This window comes from Carassius gibelio, chromosome B6 (assembly GCF_023724105.1).
Source record: "Carassius gibelio isolate Cgi1373 ecotype wild population from Czech Republic chromosome B6, carGib1.2-hapl.c, whole genome shotgun sequence".
NCBI lineage: Eukaryota > Metazoa > Chordata > Actinopteri > Cypriniformes > Cyprinidae > Carassius > Carassius gibelio.
In genome coordinates, this window is record NC_068401.1 from 2,976,692 (window position 1) to 3,000,226 (window position 23,535).

At 36.5% G+C, this 23,535-nt stretch overlaps 2 protein-coding genes across 2 annotated transcripts; one reads left to right on the forward strand and one right to left on the reverse strand.

Moving 5' to 3' along the window:
• Positions 1-6,865: 6,865 nt before the first annotated feature.
• Positions 6,866-14,410, reverse strand: LOC127960285 (adenosine receptor A3). Its single transcript, XM_052559924.1, has 2 exons — positions 13,762-14,410; positions 6,866-8,232 (listed from the first exon to the last, which is right to left on the reverse strand). Exons 1-2 carry the CDS (start codon positions 14,214-14,216, stop codon positions 7,548-7,550), a joined length of 1,140 nt encoding a protein of 379 aa, XP_052415884.1. The 5' UTR covers positions 14,217-14,410; the 3' UTR covers positions 6,866-7,547.
• Positions 14,411-17,035: 2,625 nt separating this feature from the next.
• LOC127959953 (adenosine receptor A1-like) lies at positions 17,036-19,609 on the forward strand. The gene is made up of 2 exons (XM_052559455.1): positions 17,036-17,387; positions 18,283-19,609. Exons 1-2 carry the CDS (start codon positions 17,056-17,058, stop codon positions 18,875-18,877), a joined length of 927 nt encoding a protein of 308 aa, XP_052415415.1. The 5' UTR covers positions 17,036-17,055; the 3' UTR covers positions 18,878-19,609.
• Positions 19,610-23,535: the final 3,926 nt, after the last annotated feature.

Sequence of the window (23,535 nt, forward strand, 5' to 3'; positions counted from 1 at the left end):
TCCAGGTCACGAATCTGCTTCCCCACGGCCTCGAGCTCGAATGCAGAATGCAGCTTGAGCGTGTCCCCACCTGCAATCAAAGGTAGACATTCGTCCGCCATTAAAGCAAGTAACAGTGAGTACAGCAGCGGTAATGTGTGTGAATAGAGTATTAACAATGTAAGCACAGTTAGCAGCAACCACGCCGCTAATGCTAACGGGCTATAAGCTAATAGCGGACCCGGGAGATCAAAATAAAGCTAGTGATAGCGAGGCGCTCTGATTGTTTTTGTTGTAGAATACAATAGAGGATATATTCACACGTTATATAAACGGAAACAATGGTGTATAAAATTTATTTTTAAGTTAAAAATAGTAGATAAAAAGAATATAGTGATGGAGCTCAAACGCAGTACAGACGCCAACAACAAACAGGAACATTGTTACAACACAAGGAATTTAAAAACGTTGAAAATTATTTGTAAAAAAAATTAAGAGGTTCAGTAATAAGTAGTAGTTTTAAAATGTGAGTTACACAAACAACTTCATAATGAAGCATTACACTCATAGAGTATACTGAACACACACATATGTTTAAGCAAACAAATGTTCAAGCAAAAATGTTTATCATGCCACATTCAGTTATGAATTAGCCTAAATGAATCACATGGATGATTCATTCAGTATTTTTAACTCAAAATTATCAAATTTGAAAAAAAAGATGGCCTGGAAGACAAGGGGCAAACAGTGTCTAAACAAGATGTAAGAGTGGAGCAGAAAGTATCAGTAGCACTGTTAGCATCAAAAGATGCTAATAGTTTAGGGAAGGAAGCGAAGATAAAACCATAGCAGATAGCCAGGAGGGTGAGAGTGAGCATAGGTAATGTTGAGGTTAAGAGTGAGGAGGAAGTGATCCGAAGTGTGTCGGTTGAGATCAAAAGAGGCAAGCAGTGTGTGGAAGTTTTCAGATAGAGGTTTATCTAGGTGGATGTTAAAGTCTCCAAGCATAACTAGGGGAGTGCCATCCTCAGGAAAAGTTGAGAGCAACCCATCTAATTCATCCAAAAAGTTACCTAGTGGTCCTGGGGGATGGATAGACAACTAATGAATGAGATTCAAAGGAGCTGTTGATACCCAAAGATGGTAAAGGATTATATTTCCAATCATTCAGAGAGAAGCAGACCATTACCTCCACCTCTTCCGGTCAAACAGGGGGGGTGGGAAAATGTGAAATTATTGGAGAGTGCCACAGGTGTAGCAGAGTCCTCTGGTTTGAATCAGGTCTCGGTCACGGCCATGAGATTTAGCTTTAAATGACTAATAATAGAAGTAATGAAATTTGTTTACAGCAGACTGGCAATTCAAGAGACCAAATAGAAAAAAGAAAGTAGTGTATTAGCATACATAGGCAAAGTGTGCAGGTTGTTAGGATTATGCTGCCTACAGTGTGTGATGCATAGTTTGCGAGTGGTAGTGATAGTAGGGATCTGGAAACACATAGTAAGAATTTGTTATAAAAACTGAAACAGAAGTGAAACAAGTAGTAGGAAAAAGGATTAATCAAAACAATACTTCTATCCCTTGCCAGTGTCCCTGCTTGGTGGAGTCACACAGAGTCGATGGTGTCTTTGGTCTTTACACGTGGAGGGCTTAACAGGAGACCTGCCGCAGTTTACTAACAATCTGCTTTTAACTTCAGCTGATTTAACTGCTTCTCTCAAAGACTATTTCTTTTATGTCTTTTGCTAGTGGTTGAACACACTTTACATTTAATCACAACAAAAGTCTAAGCAAGCGCACAACAATGACAAGGTATGCGATAGAGTATGAGACCAAACGCAGCACGTCAAGGTGCAAACATGGTTTACCCTCCAGAATTAGAGCTTCGAAGGGTTGCTTCAAAATTTCTTGAAGTGCCCTTCTGCGTCATCATTACATGCCCACACGAAGATGCCATCATCACACAAAAGATCTGCGCAAAGGATCATGGGAGCCCGAAGTGTATATCAGTTGTACCCTTCGATATCCTTCATTCCGAAGGTCCCTTTGAAGTGACCAGTTTTGAGCACTTCTGTTTGCAACTACCCTTCAATATGGTGTCGGAGGGCTATATTTCCCGTTTGGAATGCACCGGCCGTGTGATACCAACTACTGCAGCTAGCCTAGTTCTTATGTAATATCAGCAGTCTTTTTATGCACCAAATTGTGGAATGGCAGGACTTGCGCTATATTTGTTTTGACCACCTACTCCCACCCGCTCCCAATCCAGATCGGCTGTATTCCAGTTTATATTTTATGCCCTTCCCTCGCTAACTTCCCTCCATCTCCTTTACTCGGATGTACATCATTGATTATATTGCATGAGGGACCACTACTGGCGCTGTTTTGCAATGTCCTATTTATTAATTATTTGGGGTGGGGATAAATTAAATGACATGGAGCAAACTGATGCCTCCACATTCTCTCATTTTAACATGAAGGAGTGCTAAATGTAACTTTGACATTTAATTAGAGTTTAGTTCAGTGAAAGTTTTTCAGTCATTATAAGTGGAAACCATTATAGAGAAGTATGAGTTCAAATGAAACTTTCTTAATCCTATTTTTGTTCTAGGGTGAATCGCAAATGTTGCATTTCTGCTAATACGAAGGATTGACAGTTATGAAACAACCACCATAAAATAAATAAAATGAATTTAATTCTTATGAATTACATAAATGATAAATTAGAGAAGATATACCAATACTAACACTTCTTTTTCAAATCATTACTTGCCAGCATGGCCAGGGTGATGTCAGAAATTTGTTTCAGAGGCAGAGATATAATCAACTTTTTTTTCTTTAAATGCATTCATGAATCATGCACATTAAATATAAATATATATAAATGCGTTTTTGATTACTTTATATATCTTGCTCAAGAGCACAATTTGTGGCCTAATGGTTAGAGAGTTTGACTCCTAACCCTGAAGTTGTGGTTTCAAGTCTCGGGCCAGAAATAGCATGACTGAGGTGCCATTGAGCAATGCACGTTACCCCGAACTGCTCCCCGGGTGATACAGTATTAATAGTGTGTGCACTTTGTGTGTGCACTTTGGATGGGTTAAATGCAGAGCACAAATTCAGAGTATGGGTCACCATACTTGGCTGTATGTCACTTCACAAAAACGTTTGTAGTTGACTCACTTGAAATGATCAAACCAGCAGCTTCCTGCTTAGCCACAATTTTATGGCACACGACTATAGGGGTGTATTGCTTTTGGTGCCAACAGAGAAATTAGAGCACGTGACATTTATAAATATAGATCAGCTTTCTTGAAATAAGTAGCATACAAGCCAGTTTCATCTTGATGTTCTTGACTTGTAACTGCACACTCGTTTAAGATGGCAGGAAGGCAGCCATTGTGTTTTTTTTTCCTTTTCCCTCCCTTTTATGCTCTGCTAGCAGACAACATAGAGTTATATAAAGGCAGACAATCTGCATTCAAATGGAGCAATTAAATGGCATGCAACACCACAGGCGTGTGAAGAGTGCAAGGAGAAATCGGGCATTTTTTTCTTGTGCGGCTCACCTCTGCTTCATGCCATTGTTATTAAAGGAATGGGCGAGGAAGCAAATGCAAGTGTAAGCAATTTAATGAATTGATATGAAAATGGTAAGAGGATAACAGAATGGAGAGAGAAAGTCACAGGTGGCCAGGAAGTAGAGGTGGAATTGGTCACCAGGAGAGCGTGACGCAGGAACTGAGATGGGTGGTCCAGTGGAGAGGTGAGTGGATGGGGTTCCAGGAGTTAGGCGATCCAGCATGGTGATGAAACAGAGACAAGAAAACAGGCACATACACAGGGAGTTTCAAACAACAATATGAAAGACAGGGCAATAAATAGGGAGCAGGTAATGAGTGGCAGCTGTAGCTGATGAACAATTAACGGAGACGCCCACATAAAACAATCAGTGCAGACGAGAGACACACATAACACCACCCACATAGTGATCAACAGAGACAACGGTTCTACCAACCGTGACAGCCACACAGTCACTCCTGCAGGTGGAACAAGCTAGCACGCTGCTAACTGTTGATTATTTGACTAATCATTTAAAAGGAAATCAGGAAGACACAAAGAAGGAAATACTGAAATACAGGTGCTGGACATATAATTAGAATATCATCATAAAGTTGATTTATTTCACTAATTCCATTCAAAAAGTGAAACGTGTATATTATATTTATTCTAGGGTTGTCAATCGATTAATTTTTTTAATCTAATTAATTACATACTCTGTGATTAATAAATCTAAATTAATCGCATACATTACTTTTCCTGTGAAAGTATAAAATATTTCAATTCAAATGACTCAATGAATAATAGCGACATTAAAGTTTAAAAACTCTTTTATTATTATTTTCATTGTTTAAATAATGGCCATAACAATATGACCCAATATGTTAGGAAAATAAATTTAAAAGTGCTTCAGTAAGAAGATTTTTTCACTGTACAAACAAGGCATCTTGAAGATGACGTTGACTGCTAGAGTTGGTATCATGGGACGTGTCGTACCTCCGGATTAAAGTTAACTCCTGGATGCTTTGCATTGATGTGGTACTTTAGAGTGGACGCCATCTGGTGATATGCAAATTACTTGCTGCAGACATTGCAGACGACTTTATTTTTATCAACACTTCCATCAGGCTGTTTTTTAAGTTCCAATCAATGATCCAGGCAGCGCCATCGTGTTTTCTTCTCCCTCCTTCAGTTTACAGTCGAATGGTGGCTAGAGTGGCTCCAGGTTCAAAGGTCAATATGGAATGGATTAATCTGCATAATTTTTTAACGCATTATTTTTTTCTCAGATTAATTAATTGAAATTAACGTGTTATTTTGACAGCCCTAATTTATTCATTACAGACAGGGTGATATATTTCAAATTGTTTACAACTGACAACTAAAATCCCAAATTCAGTATCTCAGGAAATTAGAATATTGTGAAAAGGTTCGATATTGAAGTGCCACACTCTAATCAGCTAATTAACTCAAAACACCTGCAAAGCCTTTAAATGGTCTCTCAGTCTAGTTCTGTAGGCTACACAATCATGGAGAAGACTGCTGAATTGACAGTTGTCCAAAAGATGACCATTGACACCTTGCACATGGAGGGCAAGACACAAAAGGTCATTGCAAAAGAGGCTGGCTGTTCACAGAGCTCTTTGTCCAATAACATTAATAGAGAGGCGAAGGGAAGGAAAAGATGTGGTAGGAAAAAAAAAGTGTACAAGCAATTGGGATAGTCCATATTGGGACCCTGGAGAGGACTGTGAAAAAAAACCCATTCAAAAATGTGGGGGAGATTCACAAAGAGTAGACTGCAGCTGGAGTCAGTGCTTCAAGAACAGACGTATGCAAAACATGGGTTTCAGCTGTCCCATTCCTTGTGTCAAGCCACTGTTGAACAACAGACAGCGTCAGAAGCGTCTAGCTTCAAGAAGGACTGGACTGCTGCTGAGTGGTCCATAGTTATGTGCTCTGATGAAAGTAAATTTTGCATTTCCTTTGGATATCAGGGTCCCAGAGCCTGGTGGAAGAGAGGAGAGGCACACAATCCACGTTGCTTGAGGTCCAGTGTAAACTTTCCACAGTCAGTGATGGTTTGTGGTGCCATGTCATCTGCTGGTGTTGGTCCACTGTGTTTTCTGAGGTCCAAGGTCAACACAGCCATATACCAGGAAGTTTTGGAGCACTTCATGCTTCCTGCTGACCAACTTTATGGAGATGTAGATTTCATTTTCCAACAGGACTTGGCACCTGCACACAGTGCCAAAACTTCCAGTACCTGGTTCAAGGACCATGGTGTCCCTGTTCTTAATTGGCCATCAAACTCGTCTGACCTTAACCCCATAGAAAATCTATGGTGTATTGGGAAGAGGAAGATGCCATATGCCAGACCCAACAATGCAGAAGAGCTGAAGGCCACTATCAGAGCAACCTGGGCTCTCATAACACCTGAGCAGTGCCACAGACTGATCGACTCCATGCCACGCCGCATTGCTGCAGTAATTCAGGAAAAAGGAGCTCCAACTAAGTATTGAGTGCTGTACATGCTCATACTTTTCATGTTCATACTATTTTATTATAGCCAGTGTTTTATTTTGAATCTATGATTATGGATATATTTTTATTGATTTTAGCCAAGTAAAAAAACTAAAAATCTAAAATTTTATATTTATTGTTATATATTAGGGATGCAACAATAGTTAGCCCGCGGTTCAATACATACCTCGGTTTTTAACCACGGTGGGTTAAAAAAGTGTTTTTATCTTTTTTTTTTATGCTTTGGCAATAGGAACAGTAAAAGGTTAAGAAAAAAAATTTAAACAGTTTATTGCAATACTCCTTTATTTTATTTAAAAGCAAAGAAAATCATAGTTCCTAGTTCCTATTGTATTTTACATACAAAGTTTTTTTTAAGTTTATGTTTATTATATAAAGTATCATACTGTTTTTATTTTACAGTTGTTATCATTCTTAGTTTATTCTGCACTGTTACTTAAATTTTTTTCTGCAATACTGCTATTTTATTTGCTAATATGATTTATTTTTATTTTACATTTCAGAGTGTTATTGTATCAGCAAAGCAGTTTTGGTTATCCTGATGAAACAATAAAATGATCGTCTTTGATCTATTTATATCTACATATACACACACACACATATATATATATATATATATATATATATATATATATATATATATATATATATATATATATATATATACCTTGACCCTCTAACACTAGCACTTTCTATTCTATTATTTTCTTGTCACAGCTCTTATTACTACCCTTGTTTGTCTAATTGCTTCTTTTGTTCTCTTTTTTTAAGTCGCTTTGGTTAAAAGTGACTGCTTAATGTTTAAATGTAAATGTTACATTTAAATAATGGGTGACTCTTTTAGTGACTTATTCTAAGAGGAACATTATGAACATTTGTTAGACATCATGAAAGTCACAAATAAAATCTCATATATGTACTTCATAATGAAGCTTTTTTTATTATTATTATTTGGAAAAAAAAATTGCAACACTGCAGGATCATATTTGTAATTTTGTACAGACATATTATTGTGCAATAAACTACAGATACATGTGCACTATTAATTATCCACATTCAGCCAGAGCTCATAGTTACTCAGTTAACTACCAAAGACTATAAATATACTGTATACTTGAAAGGGACTTTGTTAACTAGTAACTCTCAGACTTTGACTGTGGTGTTTTGAGGCGCCCTACTGGCAGAACAGTGTAACTGCAACCCAAAGTAAGATTAGAAAGGTTTAGTCTGGAAAAAAGTGCTATATATACACACAAACATATATATTAGTGCTGTCAACCAATTAATCGCATTCAAAATAAAAGTTTTGTTTATATAATATGTGTGTGTACTGTGTACATTTTTTTATATAAATACACACATATACAGTTTTTATTTAAAAAATATTTATGTATAAAATATTATGTATTTACATGTTTATATTTATATAATTTATATTACATTTACAAACAAATTTGATTTATTTATTTTACTGTGGAGTCAGTCATGTCAGTGGCTCCCCCCTGTGGACTGATTTTCACATGAACTCGTCCATCATGGCTGTCGGTGGTGTTACTAGCAGGAGTCCTGCTGCTGTTTGTATCTGCCTGCTGCTGTTGACAAATCATCCTCCTCCAAATCTTCCTGTACTCCCGCTTTATCTTAGGGATTCTGAATGCATACACTACAGGGTTAACCATCGAGTTGGCGTGAGAGAGGAGAATGCCAAAGTACAAAGCAATGGACGGGACATGTATACTCTGGTTATAGTATGTGATTGATTGTATCGTGTGTAACGGAAGCCAGCAAACAATAAAAAGAGCCAAGACTAAAACCAGAGAGGTAGCTAGTTGGTGCTCCTTTTTTTTACATTTACTGGTTTCAGCTGACATACCTGCTCTAACACTTCTAATTTTAAAAAAGATGTAGCAATACAAAGCGATCATGACTGCCAGTGGAGGAAGAAAACAGCCTTCAAAGATGAAGTGGATCAGGTATGTAATGGGAATGACATCAAGGAACTGACATTCTATGGAGGTGGAGTTGTAACGTGTCAGTGTGTCATGGTTGTACCATCCAAACATGGGTAAGAACCCCAGAAAAGATGCCAGTATCCAGCACACAGCGGCGAGGAACCATGAGCGCTTCTTAGTGATTGTAGCCTTGTACCTGTAGAGCAAAGAAGAGAATCAAAACCAATTTTTACCAATATTTCTTAAAGGGGTTATATGATGCAATTTCATTGCTGAAGCAGTCTTGTAAGGGAGATGTGTGTGTATCCAGGAAAGCAAAAGCACTTTATTTGGCCTTCTGAAAGTAGATGCATCTAGGAATCTTTAAGATTACTTACAACAGAACAGCAATGCATTTTATAGAAGACCATTTCATGGACCTAGGAGAGAAGGTACTTCTGACTTTGCTACGACAATCTGGCGCTTCGGAATCAGCTATTGTAAGTGTGTTTTGTTATTAGTATAAGTATTTGTTATTGACTGTTCAAATGTGGAGTTTTGGGCATTGTGTGTGTGTGTGTGTTTGTGTTTGTGTATGTGTGAGACAGAGACAGATAGGGTCACACAGTGGAGTCAGCTGTCTTAACCGACCGTGACTTTTGTAATGCAAACACATACGAGATTCATCACTGTTGTTGTCATGTGACTCTGTTCCCCTTTTGGGCTTGAACTGATGGTAACACTAAGGGCATTATTAACTGTTACATTTATTTTGAAAGATGAAGCTGTGGTGTATAAGGGTGTTACATTTCTGAATAGTGCCTGCGGTGTTCAGCCAATCACAATGCACTGGGTCAGTTGACCGATCAGAGCAGACTGTGCTTATTGGAAAGAGGAACTAGAAAACATGCTTGAGAGAGGCTGGGCATGGAGTACCAACAATAATGTACAGTATTTGAAAAATAATGTGTTTTGAACATTGAAGCATGTCAACATATGTTACACCAAATACACAAAATAATACGTTACAATTAAAACATCAAATGAACACTTTAAAATGAACATCACGCAAAACGTTGTAAATGTAATTTAAGTTCTGAAATTGCTTCTATTTCACATTATAATAACTAATTAATAGTCATAATAAATAATTAAAAAAAACTATTTCTAATAATATTCTATTTAAAAACATTACTTACATATTTTTTATTAAAAGCATTTTTCAAAATTCTAAAACGGTCCCTTTCCAAGTTTAAGATAATTCTAATTCCAAAGTTGTTTCAAGTTTTTGAATGCGTCACCTCTCCAATATAATATAATATAATATAATAGGGTCCGTACATACCATAATACATTCTGGCACTCTCACAAACATTATCCTTTCACCTACGATACATATATTTTTCTTTCACACACTTACATTATCCTTTCACACACAGTAAATATATTTTTGCTTTCACACACTTACATTCTCCTTTCACCTACATGCATTTCAACTCTCTCTCACACACATACCGTATTTTTCAGACTATAAGTCGCACCTGAGTATAAGTCCCATCAGTCCAAAAATACGTTATGATGAGGAAAAAGACATATATAAGTCGCACTGGACTATAAGTCGCATTTATTTAGAACCGAGAGAAAACATTACCGTCTACAGCCGCGAGAGGGCGCTCTATGTCTTCAGTGTAGACTACAGGAGCAGTGAGCAACATAGAGCGCCCTCTCGCGGCTGTAAACGGTAATGTTTTCTCTTGGTTCATGTCTCTTAGTTCATTACTCTTGGTAAATGTCAAGTTAATTTTAAAGGGGGGTGAAATGCTATTTCATGCATACTGAGTTTTTTACACTGTTAAAGAGTTGGATTCCCATGCTAAACATGGACAAAGTTTCAAAAATTAAGTTGTACGTTTGAAGGAGTATTTCTGTTCCAAAAATACTCCTTCCGGTTTGTCACAAGTTTCGGAAAGTTTTTTTCGAGTATGGCTTTGTGTGACGTTAGATGGAGCGGAATTTCCTTATATGGGTCCTAAGGCACTTCTGCCGGAAGAGCGCGCGCTCCCGTATAGCAGAGCACTGAGACCAGGCCAGTTTGACGACGGATTTCTTAAGGATGATGCAATCCCAACGAAAAAGGGCCACGATCGTGTGTTGGAACCGCAGGCGGTGAGTAAAACTGCTTAAAATATCTCTGCCTCCTTGTTAGTGCGTCCGCCTCCCATCGGAGACCCGGGTTCGAGCCCCGCTCGGAGCGAGTCGTTGCTGATGCTGCTCTCGTTCAGTTTCAGCCTTGGGATCTGATTCTGGATCATAAATAAACAGCCGAATCTGACTGTAAGCCATGGTTTATTTTGGATGATGGTTTTTTCCTCAAGGCAATGTCAGAGCCGTTAAATATGTTTTTCAACGGCTCTGGGTAATGTCACAGCTTCCAAACGCTCTCGACGCAAAAGCCTACTGGCGCTCGTGATTCTTTAGCTCCGCCCACACGTCACGCCTCCAGCGGCTTGTGTTTTTCCGGGAAAAATCGGTACAGACTATCTTTCTCTTATGAATATAATAAAACTAAAGACTTTTTGGAGTTATGAAGGATGCAGTACTACTCTAAAGGTACTCAAGATTAACAGGATATTGAGTGAAAGCGAGCATTTCACCCCCCCCCTTTAATAAATAAGTCGCATCTGACTATAAGTCGCAGGACCAGCCAAACTATGAAAAAAAGTGTGACTTATAGTCCGGAAAATACGGGTATATTCTCTATACATGCATTTTTTGCTTTCACACACATACATTCTCCTTTTACATACATATATTTGTAACTCTTTTTTTGGTATCCATTACTTCCTGTTTAAGCAGGGAGTCACTCTCAGACCAGGAAATACATGTGCAAGACTTGCTCAGCTCTTCCTCACAATTTTACAGTGAAGCTATATATTTATTAATGTCAGTTAAATCTAAAAATAAACAAACCGCAATAAGTCAAAATCTTGAGTTATGGAAATAATATAAAGACATCGCTGTCCCTAACTTGCAACCTCTCACTTTATTCACTTCCTAAATTATAAGTGAAAAGAAATCCTGCATCCTCAAGGGACAAGGCAATGTAGCTTTTATACAATGTTAATATTTATTTTATTTTTCTTTTAAACCCACATAGCTTGCTGAAATACTTCTGCGGCCACCTCATCTACCTCAGCCATACTGATCAGGACCTGTCCCGGTGACCCTGATCGTCTTCCGTTTCCAGTATACTTCTTACATTTCCACTATACTCCTTCTGTTTTGTGGCATTTCCCAGTAATGGGGCAGATATGTGGTTTTCGGATCAACCTCCGACTGGGCCAAAATCTATAGGAAATTGTGAAGCAGGTAACATAAATGTTGACTTTGGTGATCTCATGATTCAAGTGCTACAAGCAGTAGAAAGCAGGAGAGTCAAAAAACAAGTGAAAGTGGAAAAGTGCCGAAAAGCAAAGAAGAAACATGAAACATCAACACCATATGGACTTCAAATTGAGAACTGTGATAATATCGATGCAGAAACAAGAAACTTTGAATAAGATATATTAATAATGAAGCTGATAAAAGAGATGGCTGAATATAATAGGATCAGTATAGGGTTGCAAACATTAACCGATGATTTAGGGTCATTGCAACTTAAGACTCCAGCTAAAAGAAGATAAGGGTTTCGAATGCATGTTTTTGCTCATCATCCATTAACACCCTAAAGGTGATATTTTTTGATACAGAGTTGTTATACGCTATGCTAGGCAGAAGATGGAAAGATGAAGGTGATGCATTTTGCAACCTGGTTGCAAAATGGAACATCTACCCAGCTATACTGCTTGCATACGGGCATGATCTGTGTGGTTAACACGTCAAGCCAAATTGCTATGCTTGCGAAGAAGCTATAAGTGATTATATTTCAGTGATGTGTGGTTTTAATGGCGATGAAGATAATGTGTCACGTGTCTGTGGGCGAGAATATGTGTGATCGCCAAATAGCGGGTGGTGAAAAGGCGGGGGGGGGGGGGGGGGGGTGTCACATGTGAATTATGTACAGGTGCTATAAAAGGTCCCAGAGTGTTGAGTTCGGTATACTATTCATTTCCACTATACTCCTTCCACTTACGTCTTGCGTTTCCACTATATATATTTATATACTGTATATGTATGTGAATGAAGAATGCATTTGTGTGAGAGTACGAATATATGCATGTGAAAGGAGAATTTGTTGTGTGTGTGAAGCAAAAATATATGCATGTGAAAGGGAAATGTATGTGTGTGGGAGTTCCAGAATTAATTAAGGTTTGTCCGGCCCCTCATACTGTAAAAAAAGACAGATGACACACATTCACTCTCTTCCACTGAAGAAAAGTGAAGCCTGCAGTTTCCCAATAGGGTGCTAACATCTTGTGCTGATTCAGGACCTGAGTTTGTGCAGTAGTGAGTGAAGTGGAGCCATGTCCCACTCACTCTCCCACAGAGTCGATCTCAAGTACACGCCCCTGACCGCTCTGATTCTTTCCTGCTGAACAAGAGGCTTGTTCAAATTAAGATAAATACAACTACAATCTCCTTCTGAAAAGAGATAGGAGCTGCACTTGCATTCCTGAGATGCATTTAAAAGATGCCTTAAAGGGGTCATGAACTGAGCAACCAAAATTGCATTGATCAAAATTGCATTGATTGAGAGATCATTGTACTAGGGTGACCATATTTTAGCTTTCCAAAAAGAGGACAGTGCAGGCGGGGCAGGGGTGTGGTTGGTTGGTGGTTAAAATAATGCCAAAAGTGTCCACAGTAGTGCAAATTAAAATTAAAAATCTAAATGTAATTTCCATACCTAATATTAATATTTTACAGTTACTGTTATGCATATTGATCATAAACACAGCTAAAAAGCTTCCTGCGAGTGGCTTTCTTCACAAAACTTAACATCTAATTTATTATAGGTAGAATGCATGTGCACATGCCCGGTAGCTGCAGCTGTATCCCTTCTAGGCTCAACCCATCTCAGTTCTCTAATTGCACTGTGAGGAGGCGAGGAACGAGGAGTGAGACTTCCAGACGAGCTATGAGCGACGATACAAGGGTGCACTCTTTTTTGATGAAAAACCTGATGCACTTATAAATTCTTCTCCCCCTTCACATCTGTCGTGATAATTTGAATTTACAGTCAGTTTTTCAAAAACTGAATAAATAAGCTTTCCATTGATGTATGGTTTGTTAGGATCGGACAATATTTGGATGAGATACAACTATTAGAAATTTTGGAATCCGAGGGTGCAAAATAATAAAAATACTGAGAAAATCGCCTTTGAAGTTGTCCAAATGGATTCTTAGCAATGCATATTAATTATAAAAAAAATGTGTTTTTATATATTTACAGTAGGAAATTTACAAAATATCTTCATGGAACATGGTCTTTACTTAATGATTTTTGGCATAAAAGAAAAATCTATCATTTTGACCCATACAATGTTTTTTTTTTTTTTTTTTTGGCTATTGCTAAAAAATATCCCAGTGACATAAGACATTGGTCCAGGGTCACAATTAATAAATGATAAGCACCCAATCTGCACAAGAGCTGACACGATCAATGAGCTTTATTTGATTATGTAATAGATTTTTAATTTAAAGATACTAAAGAATCTCAAATATTTTGCTTTTGCTTTCAACAAACTTTCCATGCATTACAGCCCAATTTTCATGTCATTTCAAAGCCCTCTGGAAGCCAACTCACCTGAAAGGGATACAAACCCGCAGACATCGGTCCACAGCAATAGCCAGGAGGGTGAGCACTGATGCTTGTAGAGGAACGATGAGAAAACAACTGATGAAGAGACAGGCATGGAAAGGGATTTTGATGTGGAGGTCCACAGTCACAGCCAGAGGAATTGCCACAGCCCCAACCAGGAAATCAGCCACTGCCAGAGACACGATCAAGCAGAAAGTGGGTTTGTTCAGGGCTCCGCTTCTCCACACGGCCCAGATCACCAACATATTGCCCAGACAGCATCCCACTGCAATGAGCACTTCAAGAGAGATGTAAAGGAATTCTCCACCTGATACCATTGTGCTTACAGGACTGAAAGCCTCTGTGTGAGTGAAAGTTGGAAAGAGGAAATGGGTTTTATTCTCACTGCCAAGAAAAAAAAAAGCCTTGACACCTACAGACCTCTTCCGGAGGAGGATCATTTAGTGGTTTTTCAATGCAGGTTAAACAAACAAATGCCCAAAGAGCACACTGCATAATTGTTTGTTCTACTCATGTGCGCATATGCTAGTTACGTTTATTCTTTAAAACACCTGAGTGCTTTGCCATGCATTTAAGACCATGTGTGTTAAGTGTGACAATGTTAAATTAGTTTGTCCCCTATGTGGAACACTGGGCTGTTTCCGATTTGGCTACAGTGTCTATGTACAGTGTGATTCACAACAGCAATAATCTTTTCTAAATTGGCTTCTAATTGTTTCATTAGAATTATACAGTTCTCTCTTGTAGATGAATGTGTAATGTATTTCTGCAAATCTGTGTTCATACTGCAGCACCAATGGATGAACCATGGGGAACACTATTATGCGTTACTGATTTCTGACTGTCACATGCATAACACTGTGTAACTCTAAAATACACTTTTTGTTATGAACATGCAGTGTGCAGCTCACTTAAAGGTATTATAACCATTCTGCATTATATGAGTAAGTTTAGAAATGACATGTTTGTGTCCGTGGTTTCACTATCAGCCGAGTGCATTTCCTATGCGATATCTGGTCCCTAATGAACGAAGAATTGAAAGTATGGGATTTCCAGAACACTCAAATATCTAAATTAATAAGGAATCCAGATTTGAGAACTTAAGTTTGGAACTATCCTGCAATATGGCGGCCATGAATGTTTTCACTCTGAAGTGCCCTTTGCAGGGTGATAATTCCCATTTGGAATGAAACGATTGGCTGCGTTACAGCTAATTTTTATGCCCTTTACTCGCTAACTTCCCATCATCTCGTTTACTCGGATGTACATCATTGATTACATTGCACGAGTGCCCACTACTGGTGCTGTTTTGCAATTTCCTATTTATTGGTTACTTGGGCTTGGTATAAATTAAATGGGATCTGCGATGATGACATGATCTATGGTATTGTGGTCTATGGAGCTAACTGATGTGTAAATATTAGGTCAAAATGGAGGGGGAGAGGATCTGTCCATATAAACTCCCATCATTCACTTCATGAAGTGGAATGCAGTTAAAAGTGTCAGTGGGGATTCTCTCAAGGGGAAGTGCTTAGGGAAGTTTGCGAGTTTGGAAGTGAACGCTAAAGCCCTGCCTCCACATTCTCTCATTTGATTGGCCATCTCAGTCATTTTGACATGAAGAAGTGCTAAATGTAACTCTGACATTTAATAAGAGGTTAGTTCAGTGAACGTTTTTCAGTCATTGTAAGCGAAAACTGTTGTTGAAGAGAAGTATGAGTTCAAATGAAACTTTCTTAATCCTATTTTTGTTCGACAGTCATGAAACAGCCACCATAAAATAAATAAATAAAATAAAATGAACTTACTTCTTATGAATGACATAAATGATAAGTTAGAGGGGATATACCAATACTAACACTTGTTTTCGGATCATTACTTGCCAGCATGTCCAGGGTGACATCACTTGAAAGAAATTTTTTTTTTTCAAAAACATAATTGATTGAACATTTGTTTTTCTGCATTGATGAATCATGCACAATAAATATTAATATATATAAATGCAATTGTGATCAGTTTATATCTTGCTCGAGAGCACAAAAACTATTTTAGTTGACTCACTTGAAATTATCAAACCAGCAGCTTCCTGATTAACCAGCCACAAGCTTAGCCACAGTTTTATGGCACATGACTATAGGGGTGTATTGCTTTTGGTGCCAACAGAGAAATTAGAGCACATGACATTTATAAATATAGATCAATCAGGAGAGCATGGCGCTAGCAAAAATCTAAATGTAAATAGTGGCCAAATGAATTACCTAAAAAATGCATTATCATATACTGTTTAAATGTTTGTGATTGGTAAATATTTTAATGAAATCTCTTATATACGGTCCCCAAGGCTGCATTTATTTGATCCTGAAATGTATTTGATCTACATTTAATATGTTTATGTATGAAACAGAAATAAGCATTTCTTATTATCAATGTTGAAATTATAATTAAAAATGAATTAATTAATAATTAATTATAAATAAATTATCTTCATGTTTCTTAGAAAGTTCAAAAGAAAGTTCAAAAGAGCAACAGTTATTTGAAAGAAATATTTCGTAACATTATAAATGTGTTTACTGTCACTTTTGATTAATTTAATGTGTTGTTACTGAAAAAAAAAGTAGTTTAAATCTTTCTTCTGAATGGTAGTATATCAACTTAGTTTTTAAATATGTGACCATGGACCACAAAACCTTAAGTCAAAGTCGCTGGGGTATATTTTTAGCAATAGCTAAAAAAACATTGTATGCAAAATGATCGATTTTTCTTTTATGCCAAAAATCATAAAGTAAAGATCATGTTCCATGAAGATATTTAGTAAATTTCCTACTGTAAATATATAAAAACTTATATATTTCTCAGAATTTAGATTTTTTTTTTTTTTTTGCACCCTCAGATTCCAGATTTTCAAATAGTTTCTCATCCAAATATTGTTTGATTCTAACAAACCATACATCAATGGAAAGCTTATTTATTAAACTTTCAGATGATGTTTAAATCTCAATTTTGAAAAATTGACACTAAAGATTGGTTTTGTGGTCCGTGGTCACCTATAATTAAAAATATTTTGGTTATTTAATTATAAACATTTTGTTTTCAAATTTCTGAAACATTCTCTTTATTTCTTTTTAAATTCAGAGAAAACCAGGCCAAAGTCATGATCTTGCAAAAAACGATTTGCTCATGTGTGAGCATCTTTGGTTCTGCATGTGTCAAGACAACTTCCTATTTCAACCACCACTACTTAAAGCAAGTTCCTGTAGAGTTCCTGTGCCTACTGTAGACATGTCTGATAGTGAGAAGGTGGTCTATACTTCCCTGGAGGTACTCATCGCTGCAGGATGCTGCCTGGGGAACATGTTGGTGATCTGGGCCGTGTGGTCGTGCCGTGCCATTAGTCAGACCACATTCTGTTTCGTTGTGTCTCTGGCGGTGGCTGATCTTCTTGTGGGAGCAGTGGCTGTGCCTCTCGCTGTGGTGGTTGATGGACGTTTGGAAACTAGTTTTTACGGCTGTCTCTTCTTCAGCTGTGTGATCATCGTGTTGACCCAGGCGTCCGTTCACTCCCTGCTGGCCATCGCTGTGGACCGATACCTGCGTGTTTATAACCCTCTCAGGTCTGAACATTTCATAGACAAGCTTTTTTTTGCAATGCATATTTGTAGACCTTCTTGTGTGGTTGCCAAGTTGATCAAGCTCGCTGATAAGGAGGAAAGCAAATGCTTGCAGATCTTAAAGATGATTATGATTCTAAGTAATGTGCAACTTGAAACATAACCCTTATTTAAGTCAACATGAAATCTAAATAATCTTTTCGTACATTAAAAATGTGTTTATTTCACAGAAATGTTTTCATGGTCTTCAAATCAAACTATAATAACTTGCACTGCCTCCGAAAGTTACTTTTTAATATGTTTTAATGTGATTTAATAAGTTTACTTTTTAATATGATCTATAAGCATTTAAATGGCAACTTTTCATGACGCCATTGATTTCAAGTTTGGAGTCTGTAATTTACTTTTTTTTTTATTTTATTTTTTTTACATTTAATGCTAAATAATTTAAGAAATTATAATTTTTTTAACCAGATACTTTATTCAATATAGGATGCATTAAATTGAAAAAAAGATTCATATTACAAGTTCTTTTTAACCCTCCATTCATCAAAAAATCCTGAAAACAAGAATGTATCATAGTTTCTACAAAAATATGAAGCAGCACAACTTAAGCTGAAAATTCATCTTTGATCAAGCAATCGATTACATTTTACAATATATTACAGTAGACAACAGTTATTTAAAATGTTAATAATATTTCACAATATTATCCTACTGTTTTTACGCTATACTTCTGATGAAATAAATGCAGCCTTGGTGAGCAGAAGATACTTTTAAAGACATTAGAAAAAAACCTTGCCAAACCCACAACTTTTAAAATGTAATAGTAATAACTGTATTATGAATATTATACAAATTATATTGATATTGTATTAATAAAATGTTTAATTTCCAGGTACAGAGGAGCAGTCAGAAAGAAGCACTTGTGGGCCGCGGTCACTGTATGTTGGCTCTCTGCTTTTATACTAGGCCTCATCCCCATGTTCGGATGGCACACAAAAAACAACACAACAACTCATAACACCACTATTATGTGTGATTTCATCAAGGTTATAGACATGTCCTACATGGTCAACTTCAACTTCCTCGCTTGCATCTTTACACCCACCATCCTCATGATGATCCTGTATTTGTTACTCTTCAATATGATATCCAAACAACTGAGAAAAGGAGTCGGGAACCGCGCGGAGTCCACGTCATTTTACCATAAAGAGCGTAAACTGGCCAATTCTCTGGCTTTGGTTCTGGTCCTGTTTGTGGTTTGTTGGCTCCCGCTGCACATAATGAATGCGATGGAACACTACCTAAGTGTAAAAGTGCCCGGTGTCGCCATTCACATCGGCATCCTCCTCTCTCACGCTAACTCCGCCGTTAACCCCATAGTGTACGCATTCAAGGTCCCTAAGATTAAGATGGCATATAAGAGCATCCTCATGAAGCTGACAACCTCGGAGGAGAACAGAGATATACAGAATTCGGATAACACCTAGAACAGCACCGCCAGATGCAGCATGAAAGCCAAACCAAAGGTCATTCTGATCGCAAATCAGGACGGTTAGCATAAGACTGCCATCACGTACAATAAGACAGGCTAGAAGTAAAAAGAAATAGCCAGCAGTGGATTTGTATATGCCTTGTTTCTAAATTAGAATATTCGTCTTGAGTTTTTAGCTCCAAAATACACTGTAATTCTAGTGTTGTCATATTTGTAATTAACAAAAGAATGTAAAACTGCACTGAGATACCTAAAAAACACCAACTGTAGAATGAAGAGGCTGAAATGTTTTTCATGAATTTCTGATATGGTATATATGTATAAAATTTATTACTAAAATATCTGTAGAATATCTTTTATACAATTATTTGTTTTGCGTTACTTAACTTTTTATGACAACTGGCCCAGGTATAGTCAACATGTGTTTCAATGAACAGTGTATACCTGTATTGTTTTTTTTTTTTTGTTTTTTTTTATCTCACCAACAGTCTTAGCCATAAATAATATAAATAAACTACTGTTAAAGCCTGGTGTCAGTAAGACTTTTTTGAATGAATGAAATTATTACTTTAATTCAGCAAGGAAGTATTACATTGAAGTGACAGTAAATGCATTTAAATGTTACAAAAAATTATATTTCGGATAAATTTAGAACTTTCTATGGTAATTCATAAATTGTCAAATTGTTTAATTTGTTATGTCTCGTGCTATCATTAAAATATAATGGTATCTGTGCCTTTTTACAAATTACTTTGAATAAAAAAGTTTATTTACTAGTTATTTTTTTAAGGTATTTACTATTTGGACCCTTAATTTCAACAATCTAAATATTCCAAAAATTAAAAGTTTGTTGTTATTTGGAAGTGTGTAGGCCTTCTTGCAGTTTATGCTGTTACATTATGATTTTATATTCAGTGGCATGAAATGGTCTTTAAAATGACAATAATAAAGATTATTTCTGGGGCAATATATTGCACAACAAAAATCGAGACAGACCTACATGTCATCGTGATGAAAGAGGACGAGAAACTGACACAGTCATTCTGAGCCTTTTTTTTATTTTATTTTTTTTATTGAGCCATAATGTGCAGCATGTCAGACCTTCCACACCCTTCCTTTATAACTTCATAAATTTCAAAGTTAAAACATCAGCCACACAAAAATGAAAATTTTGCAAAGTCATTTTTCACACCCTCATGTTGTTTCAAACGTGTAAGAATTTCTTTCTTCTGTGAAAGATGAGGTTTTAGGAGTTTGTCTAGGCAGAGTGCTCTTTTTCAGCTCTGAAAAAACCCTTTACCAGCCATTGTACCCCAAGTCTGTGACATTATATATATATATATATATATATATATATATATATATATATATATATACACACAAATGACATGTAATAAATAAAAATTGTATATACATTTTATATATATACACTGTAAGATTTTTCCTGACCAAGAGTAGAATCCCTATGTAAGAGCTTAAATATTCCTTTCACATCGTAACACTTATTAAAATCCTTTAGTTTTCTGTTTTAATGAGATTATCATTGTGTTCTCAGATGGTTGGACTCTGCTGTATATTAGACTGGACGTTCCCGCTGTACTGTAGTCTCTTTAATTGATGTACTGGCATCGGGCCATGTGAAAGTGAACAATGCTGATCCTGAGGGAACGTTTGGGGCGTTCCTCTGGGAGGAGTACGGGATCTCAGTGAGATAAGTCTCAGTTTTCACAGGACATTTTGTCCTTCCTCTATACAACGTAATATTGGCCTAGGTCCAAACAACGTGAGCAGAATGAGAAGGATTTATGATGATCATCTTCCACATTATTACTCTTCCTAACATCGCTTGAGTTCATTTTGCTGAGTGAAGTTGGAAAAATATGAAATACACCTTTTGGCGCAGGGTTGAAAAGCAATATCCAAATCAATTCTCATCAGCGGCACGATAACCAGGGGTTATGAAACCACACATCTATATGCTGTATTTAATTTGATGCAAATGACAACACAGCTGTGAGGGAGAGACGTACGGCTGCTCGATATTCTGTGCACTGCTCAGTCGATTGTTCAGAAAATAATGTTCAACAGACCATCCCCAACAAATCGAAAGCTCTACTTCAGGAACTACAGGTTTTGCGTAACTCGTCTTTGACCACTAACTTCTTCACTTGTCACCACACAACTGACTACACTGCAAATTTGACATGCATACACTTAAAAGATTTCTGCCAAATAACTGACCCTAATATCCATTTTCTGTGATATTCCAGTGTCTCTAGAAATGGCTTGGGTCTCTCCTTCAGTGTAAATCAGTTTTTCACTTGTTTTAGGGGAAAGACAAAGTGTAAATCAATGTATGAGATCCACATCATTTGCATCGCACCCTTTATATGAGTAAAATGGTTTGTATGTAATTGCAGACATTATTAGAGCACATTTCCATTTACTCTTCAACCGTCATCATCACTGAACCTCAAGACAGACGTAAACAATCATTACTGCTCTATGCATCATGCTTACCGCACAAGTCCTATGGGGGGGGCCTAAAGCCTTTGTGCTTTATACATCGATCTCTCTTCAATTAGATGACAGCATACGTCGCCATGACAGCTCAGGCCTTTATGGTTCTCTTGTCACTAGTCTCTAGAAAACCGCACAGGCGGTTACGCATGATATAGTCTCTACCAGAAGGTTTGCATGAGTGTTGCATTATGCATTAAGCAATAGCTATAATTGTCTGCTAACTGTAAATTGTCCTTTGCATGCAAACAATAAGATAAGATGGAGATGCAATGCAACTATAACCCGCTTTGTAAAGTCACTTAAAGATAAAAGCACTTCAACACAAACGGTGCATGATGAGTCACTCATCTTTATTATGAACAATAGCAATGCAAATATCACTAATAATACTAAATCCAAAGTAGTGAATTTCCCTGGAAAGACATTTAGGGGTTTGCAACATCTTAATGGAATGAAATGAAATCTTGGCAAAGTGGAGTGGCATTTCATTGCATTATCAGAATCCAATCAGAATCGTCCAATTTAAGGTTTTTCCTGAGATGACGAAAAGCTGATAATTATATAAATATAAATATAATATAATAATATAAATATAAATATATTCAAAATAAATAAAAAAATAATAAAACACTGACATGTGATTGATGTCAAAGGGCTGTGAAGTTGAATAAAAATAAAATAAAATAAAAAGTGAAATAAAATAAAATATGGAGTAAAATGTCTGTAAGTTAACAAATCTCTTTTTTTAATTCACCAGAATTAATGTATTTACCATGTTTTGTAACTTTAAATTAATGAGCACATAAGAATTTGAAGTATAACATAGATTCTCATAGGAAAGGAAAATCCTCAATGAGATGTCTTTAATGTCTCAGGTGTATCGTCTAGACAATAACAATATTAAAAGAAGACAAAATGAACTCTGAATGAACTTAAGAGAAGAAAAGACCCCAGTAAACCCCACACATGTCTCCTCTAGAGTTTCAGAAGAGTGCCATAATATTATTATTTTAATATGAACTCAAACATTTCTCAACAAATTTTATCACAAATGATCAGATCTGGATCTACATCAATTATAATATTATTATTCTCCAAAGAGTTTAAAAAAAAAAAAAAAAAAACATCTATGACGTTTAGTTGAAATCACAATGGATCTAATAAATGAGAATTCCTCTGATCTCTGAAATGAAAATAAAAGTGCAATAAAATCTTCCCCTGTGTCAGAAGAAATTATCATGGATGGCAAGTGCTTCCCTCATTACTGAGACATATCCATTACCACACTACAGTGAACATTACTGAAAATTAATTTGATGAAGATGATGTCTGATTTCCTGGGTGGAAACATTTGAATATCAAATTATGTGTCTCTCCGTGCAGTGATGGAGATGAGGCAGGAAACAGGGTTCTGGGACAAGCATGTGCCTGATTCCGAATTAAATCAAGTTTTGGCTCCCTTTCAGTTTATAAATTAGATGTCTGGATGTTGAACAGGAATTTGAACTGGAATGACATGAAAAGGAATTTACTGAGCTGAAATAAGATATTTCAACAAAATGGGCAAAACCAGATCACTTTCTTGAAACGACTTAATTTGATATCTCAATTGATTTTATTAATATATACGCACTACCTTTCAATAGTTTGAGGTCAGTAAGACTTTTTTTAAGGATATTATTGATTTAAAAAGTACCAATACAGTAATACTAACAAAACATTTATAATATAATTTCTGTCTATTAAATGCTTTTCTTTTGAACTTTCTATTGAAAAAGGTATGCATGCTTTCAACAGAAACATTTTTTCTTAAGAAGTAAATCAGTATGTTAGAATGATATCTGAAGGATCATGTGACACTGGAGACTGGAGGAATGATGCTGACATTACATTACATTTTAAAATATATTCAATAGATAAAAGCTATTATAAATTAGAATAATATTTTACAACATTACATCGATATGAATCAAATAAATGTAGCCTGGGTCAATTTTCTTTTTTTTTTTTTTTCTAAGTGGCATTAAACTGGAAATAAACACAGAAATAATAAGCAATCAAAATTAATATCAGTTAATTTCAAGAAACTAATAAATATGTGTATGAAAACACACTCACAGCAGAGTTTTC